This window comes from Siphateles boraxobius, unplaced genomic scaffold (genome assembly GCF_051911475.1).
Source record: "Siphateles boraxobius isolate OS27281-9 unplaced genomic scaffold, OSU_SipBor_1 118, whole genome shotgun sequence".
Taxonomy (NCBI): Eukaryota; Metazoa; Chordata; class Actinopteri; order Cypriniformes; family Leuciscidae; genus Siphateles; species Siphateles boraxobius.
Window position 1 is genome coordinate 918,947 of NW_027508720.1, and position 8,848 is coordinate 927,794.

Sequence of the window (8,848 nt, forward strand, 5' to 3'; positions counted from 1 at the left end):
TTTAAAAATATGAAATGGAAAAACTTATTGTCGTTCTAAAAAAATCTGCGCGCAAATAATAATAATAATAATAATAATAATAATAATAATAATAATAAATTATAGCACTCTTATAAAAATGTGAAATAAAGTTATAAAGTAAGTGACTACCTTGACGTGCGTCTTCATTTCGTTTGGGCCGTTTTATCTCCCCGAGCAGCGCAGAGATTTACAGGCAAGAAACTTAAACGCTGTGCTGTCGCTCACAGTCCTCGTTTCCACTAAAAACATAGAGACGGTGTTAACTTAATCCTCACTACATTTAAATAGCATCTAACATTGCATTTGTTGGAATCAAACACCAAAAAACACGCTGTCATAATTCTGCACATTCAAATCCAATATACTTACTTTCAAAGAGCTGCACCCATGTGTAAGTGTGTCATCTTATTCAGACAATTAATTCATAAAATTATGTTTGAGTTAGAGATTGTGAATGCATATTAAACCGTATAAGTGACAGTGAATTTGGAATGTAGGATAATTAGATAAGAAAAGCAAACATCGGATTCTGATATTCAAGCCAAACGTTAAATAAAATCAAAACCAGAAACAATTTCAAATATCCAAATTTCAAAAATTTATTCATTTCAAACTGCATATTGAAAAAAAAAACTCAGATTGTAACTGTTATAATGATGTTATTAGTTAAAATATATACATGGAGCGTTGGCAACTGCGTACAGGCCACATTATACAACTACGAAAAATGAAAGTTTTAAAATAAAAACTTAAAATATCACAGAAAATGTACAGAAAATTTTACAAACCATGAGAAAAATAAAGAACACAAACTTCATATACCTAACAGATGAAGAGTGGGAGACCGAAAATAATCAAATCAAATAAAAGGTCTAACCTGCGAGAGTGCCTCTGTTTGTTCTCTCATTTAAAACTGAATAATATAATAATAATCATAATGGTTTATTACTGTGTACCTTCAATGAGAAACTCTTTTTATCCCGTTCTTTCATTTCAGCGTTTGCAGAGTTTTTGGAGCATAAACTGAAGCAGTAAACATCATTTATTGTGCCATATTTTCCTCTTTTTTTTTGTTGTTGCACAATTGCCTTTTTATAAAAACGTAACTTCCTGCTGTTTACAAACATTACATCTGGTTGTTATTATGTTTCTTTGATAAATACTGTACAAAAAAAGTCGACTGCAATAATAAAACATTTGCCTCACTCTCCCCCCGTTTTTCTACTTTTCCAAATCTCATACACCTTCTGGAATTAAAAACACAAAACAAAAAAGATAAAGCAAAGAAAGGCAAAGAAGAAAAAAAGAACAACAGAACGACAAACTGTGTGGAGTTCCTACCGTTCCTTTTTAAATAGAAAGCAAAAGTTTTGTGTTCTTTCCTTGAGCTCTATACAACTTTCCCCTCCCCAAAAAAGTGTTCTGTACAAAAATAGTCCAAAGGAGTCCAGCAGTGTAGAAAAGTTCGGTTTTTTTACATGTGCGATAGTGGGATCGTGCCGTTAATCGTCGTGCCGGGCACAGGCGCGCTCTGGTAGTGCTGGGACATGTGCAGTCTGCTCTGCGCGCTCTGCTCCTGCACCTCGGCCCCGGGCAGGTACATACTGATCATGTCCCGCAGGTCCCCCGTTTGACACTGTCCGGCCCGGGAGTGAGAGGACGACGTGACCACCGGCGGACTCGAACTGGACTCGGACTTGACCACCGAGCCCATGGAGCTCAGCGTCATTCCCGGCGTGCTTTGCTGCGAGTAGGACATGCTGTAGGTGGGCGATCCGTTCATGTAGGTCTGCGAGTTGGTCATGGAGTTGTACTGGAGCGCGCTCATGTCGTAGCGGTGCATGGACTGCATCTGCGCCGTGTTGTGCGCGTTGAGCCCCGGGTGCTGCGGGTAACCGAGCTGCTCCTGCATCATGCCGTAGCCCCCGTTGGTCCAGCCGTTCATGTGCGCGTAACTGTCCATCCTCTGGTTGACCCCTGCGCCCAAGCCGGGCCCTACACCCACACCGGCGCCCATGGCGTTACCGCCCGGCGCCAGGAGCCCGCCCGGCAGGGTGTACTTGTCCTTCTTCATGAGGGTCTTGGTTTTCCTCCGGGGTCTGTATTTGTAATCCGGGTGTTCCTTCATGTGGAGAGCCCGAAGGCGCTTGGCTTCGTCGATGAACGGCCGCTTCTCGCTCTCGGACAGAAGTTTCCACTCGGCCCCGAGTCGCTTGCTTATTTCCGAATTGTGCATTTTGGGGTTCTCCTGTGCCATTTTCCTCCTCTGGCCCCGCGACCACACCATGAAGGCGTTCATGGGTCTCTTGACCCGGTCCGGGCTGTTTTTCTGGTTGTTTCCTGAGGAGTTGGTGTTCCCCGTGCCCCCCGTGTTGGGCTGAGGCGCCGGGGGCTTCAGCTCGGTTTCCATCATGTTGTACATTTAAAAACGAGTTTATGAAAGTCTTCCCCACCAGCAGTTAAAAAAACAACAAATAAAAACAAAACAAAAAGTCCAAAAAGTGGAGGCTGCTGAAGTTACCTTAGCAGTTCTGGTAACTTTGCTGAGGAAGTAAGCGCTATAGGTCCTGCTTGTTTCCACAAACTTCTTTTCTCAGTCTTGAGGAATCGACACAAACTCGGTTTCCCTCCTCGCCAGAGCCCTTGTCAACTCCTGATACTTTTTGAACAAGTTAATAGACAACCATTCATAGAGCGACTGTCAGCGAATATAAATGGGTTTGTCGCTGACCAATCAGAGCGCGTCTGCTCCGTCAGCCAAGACTGTGTGTCTCTTGGATTTGCATAAAGGGGCGGGGCTACGCGCGGTCAGCAGTGCAGCGCTGAGCCACAGGCAGCACTTCTCCACCAATGAACACTGTGCGCGTGTGTGTGTGTGTGTGTGTGTGTGTGTGTGTGTGTGTGTGTGTGTGTGTGTGTGTGTGTGTGTGTGTGTGTGTGTGTTTTATCAGAGAAAGAACTAAAGTGAGAATATTTCACACAAACTACTTTCTAATCAAAGTATATTACAAGGCCGGATGATCCTAAAATCAAACACTGGAACGCAGTTGTGTTTTTTCTGTGAAAACTTTTTTGGGTTCGTCGCTTTGTTTTGAGAATATAGCATACATAAAATAACGTCTAAATGAACAGACTGTTAAAAACAATCAAATAAGTAAAATAAACATTTTTTTAGTGAAAGTTCATCATGTAAAGTCTTATAATATTAAAAAGTTTTGCTTGAACATTTCGTAAAACACTAAAAGGCGTAGAAGTATGTTAAAAACAAATTAAATTTCATTTCGTTCTAATATTATAGTTATAATTAATTTTGTGATCACTCGCGGTTGTGACCTATTATTCGTAGCCTACCTTTAATAAACAACTGCATTTATTAAACTTGTAACTGTTATTTTATTTCTTCCCATTTTTTGAAACAATATCCATGATATATGGTAAAACTTCTGTAGGCTATTTATAAAGTAGCCTACACTTCAACTGGCTCAAGCTTAATGCGAATTATAAAATGGAGAGCCGTCAATCATCACGAACAGGCAGTTTTGTCTGGGCTGTTGTCATTACATCACCCTGAACAAAAGCACTACAAAAGCTGACTACACTGACCATCTGAGTTCTGAGGATTTGTGTTATTACGATCCACTTCATGAAGAGTGACAAGGGGAGAGGGTTTATTCAGCAGAACCTCCTTCAAAATAACATCCACCAACAGGACAGCCTGATAATCAGACACTTTCATTAAACCCGAATAATAACTATTAATAACTGTTCTTCAAGAGTTAAGAGTCGTTCATTCTTCAGCAGAAGTTGACTATAGGCTGCTCGACAACACGGAAAAAGTGGAACTAATATCCAAACAGGCTTAATGTCAGAAAAAACACGCCGGATGATATATATATATATATATATATATATTTTTTTTTGTTCTACAATGCACGAAGGCAGATCGTATTATGTTTCAATAGCGTCCTCTTGTGGTGATATTTCTATATGAAAAGGCTCATCGTAGACACTTTCAGAATATTTCCCAGCACCACATTTATGCAGACTCTTCCATAAATTTGTTTTATTAAAAATAAAGGCCACACTACGCGAATATAATTTGCAGCGAATACAAATTGGCCTAAATTACAAAGAGCAAACACAACAGAAAATACAAAGATATATGAGCCTAACGTGCGATTCGAACGATTCTGAAATGCACTTTTGAAGAATGGACGCATGAATAAATAAATAAATAAACAAATAGTCCATTTCAACTTCAACTTCTAAGAACGTGATAATCTGAACACGATGCGCCATTCTAATGCATCTCTCTCTCTCTCTCTCTCTCTCTCTCTCTCTCTCTCTCTCTCTCTCTCTCTCTCTCTCTCTCTCTCTCGATCTGCATTTGAGTGCCTTAATCTGCTTATGGAAATGTGTAGAACAGCGGGGAATCTCTAACATCCCAGAGTGGCTCCTGCTTTGGCTAAATTGTTAATTGTCACAGTTCTTCACAATAGTTGTGAAAAGGCAAGTCTCTTAATGTTAGTTAAAATATAGTTTAATGATATCAATTGATTGGTTCTGAGATGTTTTTATTTTAAAATAAAGACAATAAATAAATAAATAAAAATTAATAAATATTAAAAAGCAAAATAAATAGAACAATCGTAATCTGTCAACCCTGATTTGAAAAATCTGTATTAAAAAAAGATCTAATTTCTTGCATATTTTTTATCCTAACAATTTAAACTAACGCATGGGATCTAAACGAATGAAAATAACTACCAAAAATGTTTCGGCCAATTATTTTTTTTATGTTTGCGTTCAATATAGGCCCATCACAACAAATTAAGTCCATCTTAATACATTTATATGTACACAGAAACAAACACAAAACATTCTTTGAAAAGGGAGAGTTAGATTTATTCAAGCATTTAGTCTTAAAATGATGAGATATTAATTAGTAAAAGAGAGAGAGAGAGAGAGAGAGAGAGAGAGAGAGAGAGAGAGAGAGATAGAGAGTGTGTGTGTGTGTGTGTGTGTGTGTGTGTGTGTGTGTGTGTGTGTGTGTGTGTGTGTGTGTGTGTGTGTTTTCTCCACTAGGGGCCGCGCTGACTGCAGATCAAAATTGGACAAATAACACACTACTTTATATAGGCTTCTTCTATCAACATGATAACGGCATCCAGTTTTAATATTTCAGAAAAAAACGGGGACCGAAATCATAAACGTAAAACATAAAAAAAAGATATTAAACAATTCATCAACACATAAAAATTTTGATCTTATTTGAAATTTATAAATTTGGCAGATGATAACAGATTATAACATAATCTTAAGATTTTTTTGTTGTTGTAATTCTCATGACATAATTTTGCAGATACTAACAATTTGTGAGTGTGTGTGTGTTAATTTCACTTTTATTTTAAAATTAAAAGCCATCTAAAAAACGTTTTTTCCCCCTAAAAGTTTTCTAAACCGCCGCGAACAGTCAACAAGTAGACATCTGTGTGTAGCCAATATAAACAAATAGCTTGAATAAATAATTAATATTATATTAAATCAACATTTTAAAATAATAACACGATATTTAAAGCCGTTAGAATCGCTAATTAATACCCTGTCCCGGCAGACAGACACACACAGACCATAATACCAGAGTTACTTACAGAGTTTCTCAGTTTGACTGACACATCCACAGTCCCGCTTGCGTCCCGGGCGGATCCTCAGACGCGAGCCGGCGAGCAGACGCTCTTCCCCGGCGCGCTCTCCTCCAGCGCCCGCTCTCATGATCCACCAGCGTCCACTCGCGACGCTCGCCCGCCCAGAGTGCTCGCAGAGCGGCTACACTCGCCCGCCTCAGTCCCTCTAAAGCTCCACACCATCTGAAAAAGGGGCCGATTGAAAAAGAAGAAGAATGCATCAAGAACAACAAAAGTCACTTATAGCAAGTCTACAGAACCCCCACCAAAACATAATGAGAAGGAGAAAGCTTTATATATTTTTTTTTCACTGGGTATTCAGAGATAATTTCAAGCCATTGTTTCTGGCACAGATGGCTCTTTTTAATACAATAACACTGCGAGCTCCACCAACAATAAAAATCTAAAGCCTTCTCCTGAATAACAGTTTTTTGTTCGCTCTTGTAAAGGGCCAACAAAAGCAGTCGTGAGGTAATGGCTGGCTTTTTTCAAACGCAAAGAATGGCTATTTGATAAAGATTTTACTTCAGAAAAATACACTGCCATCTCATGTATAGCCGGGGAAAATTCATTGCTTCCATACATTTATCACAACAACAGCAACATGAAACCACTGTAAAAATACATTCTGTACATACAGTAATGTATAATAATAATAATATTTCCTTTTCATAATCAATCAACACTGTAAAAAAAATACATGATCAATAAGTTATGACAACATTTGTTTTTTCATTGCTTTAAACAAAATAAGTTACGCACCTATTCTACAAGTTATCTAAGATTCAACCAGTTTAATGTAATTTAAATTGAAGTGACTTAAACATCCAAGTTGATTGCACTTAAAAATTGAATGCAGCATTTTGTTACAGTGAAGGTATTTAATGTAAAAGTTCTAAATAGGCCATGATGTAATACTTGTGACAAAAACAATGACAGCTAAATAACCCAGCACTTTTACTGATTCACATAATCCTAATTCCTGTTCAGAAAATCAATAGTACACAGTGACAAATTCCACAACAGTGGTCATGCATTCTCTAGTATTTGTCGGTATTCGGTTTGAACGTATTTGCAGTTAAATGCACTTATGAATTTGCAATTGCTCAGTCCAATTACATAATAAGATCTCAAATATCCGACAACAGAAGCTTAAATTGAAAAGGACACTTTGAAGCAATGATCCGGGCCACATTCGGTGTCGGTGTCACACTTGGGCTCTGGTCGGGTCAGCGCTCTTTATCAGTTTTGACAGGGCGCTGGGGTAGAAAGGAACAAGGGGAAGACAAAAGGCCTCTGCGGGGAAAGTTGTTGGTTGGTGGCTGTGTGTTTGTCTACCTTTCTATAGGAATTATGGGCTGCCTCGTCCTCCTATACCTCCGCACTGACAGTAATCCACTGCACTGACTGTGGAGGCTTTGTCTGCTCATACAACATGGTTCAGTGTTAATCTCTACGGTGCTGCTACAAAAGAAAAGCAATAATGACTTCAATCAAAATACTACCCTGACTAATGATCCTGCAAAGGTGCAGCAAAAGAGAACAGATATAATAGTAATCAATAGTTGATCATCCTTTTTGTCAAATAATTTTGTTCCCCTCTCCTTTTTTAATTGGTAATAGGATTAACAGATTTACTGGCTTGCCACAGATTGCCTTATTAAACTGATCTTATGGCTACAATCAAAGTGACGGGCTGATGTCTTCAACAACCATTAAACAAATGGCGGAAATGAGTCAAAACTTACGAATCTCTGCGTCTGTTCACTTCTGCATTGCCATCGTAGAATACTAATGATGGAGTCGGTCTGCATCGCTGATGTATGAATGAATGGCCGTTCATTTCCATATGCATGAGTGTGTTCTCACTGCTATTTTGTGCGCATTATGGTTACACAAGCTGAGCTTAATGGGAGGATGACACTTTAGACCCCTGTGCTCTTCCTTTTGGGCCCCGCTGAATCTGTAATCAAGGGGAAGCGTTTCAGGGTTGAGACCTGTCAGTCACAGCCCGAGTGAACCTCCGTGTGAACTTCTGCAAGGGCTGAATGAACTGAGCTCCAGTGGGACGAGACCACCAGACACTCCCCATGTGCTATTAATGGTCCATAATAACATTTGTGTAATCAAATTAGCTTGTGGCCATGTTACACAAATTGCTTAATCTGAAAAGAAAACTGGAGTAGATTGCATAATTCACATACTAGGCATAAAATTGATGAAATAAATGCATTTATTTGTGTGTGGTCTGTGCATGCAAACAGATATCAGAAATGTAGGATCTCAAAAGGTCTAGCTTGCATTACAGCACACGATCACAATAAATGTGCATGGAATTATATTTTTCATTAAGAAAATTAAGCCTAGACTGTAAAAAATGTAAACAAATACTTATATTTGTAATTTTGAATTCTATATTAAAAAAGTACATTTTACATGAAAATACTATTTCAGTCTCTACTAATTCAGTGTTACTTGGCTTTTTTTTTGTAAATGTTTGTGAAATTTACTAGCAATTTCTGAGTGAAAATTGTTTCTGCACCATTTTTCTGTTAAATTTTTAGAATTTGTTTTTACTTTATTTAAAAACTACAGCAAAAAAAACAAAAAAACTTTGAAATACAACCATGGTGTACAAATACTAAATTGTATATCATTTAAATAATACATCGTCGTTGTATTTTTTTAGTACAAAAAAATGGAAATTTGGCATTTGAGAAACTGGAAATCGTCATGAAAAGGCAAAGATATTTATTTTAACGCATGCAAATAAAAAAAAATTATAAGGGTCCTAAAGGGTCATAATTGGTTAGAAAAATAGAACTTTATAAAAATAAATACAAAAAGCAAAATATATCATTTGAATGCACTTTGGATAAAACAGTGCCTGCTAAATGAATACATTTAAATAATGTATGATGGAATAAGTAATTGTGGAAATTGATCGTAATTCACTTGAGGCAATCCATCACCTTTCTAAATAAAAAGCCAAGACAGGTTTGTTAGTCCTAAGACATGACGGATGTTTCAGAGTTTCCACGCTTTCATGGTGACAACACTCTTCCAGATGATCAAGGTGGAGCTCATCATGCTTAACTAAAGGCCGGCAATGTTTTTACATTCACATGACAGAAAATACATGT

At 38.1% G+C, this 8,848-nt stretch overlaps 1 protein-coding gene and 1 long non-coding RNA gene across 2 annotated transcripts in view; both read right to left on the reverse strand.

Moving 5' to 3' along the window:
• LOC143711023 (uncharacterized) overlaps positions 1 to 5,890 on the reverse strand; it is a 32,456-nt gene extending 26,566 nt beyond the window's left edge. Inside the window, exon 1 of the long non-coding RNA XR_013194729.1 lies at positions 5,673 to 5,890. This is a non-coding gene — a long non-coding RNA (uncharacterized LOC143711023). The remainder of the gene's footprint in view (positions 1 to 5,672) is intronic.
• Positions 596 to 2,747, reverse strand: sox2 (SRY-box transcription factor 2). Its single transcript, XM_077202310.1, has one exon. It carries the CDS (start codon positions 2,441 to 2,443, stop codon positions 1,496 to 1,498), a length of 948 nt encoding a protein of 315 aa, XP_077058425.1. The 5' UTR covers positions 2,444 to 2,747; the 3' UTR covers positions 596 to 1,495.
• Positions 5,891 to 8,848: the final 2,958 nt, after the last annotated feature.

Excerpts from the sequence above, each read along its gene's own strand:
- sox2 (XM_077202310.1), bottom strand. The coding sequence starts at position 2,443 with ATGTACAACATGATGGAAACCGAGCTGAAGCCCCCGGCGCCTCAGCCC.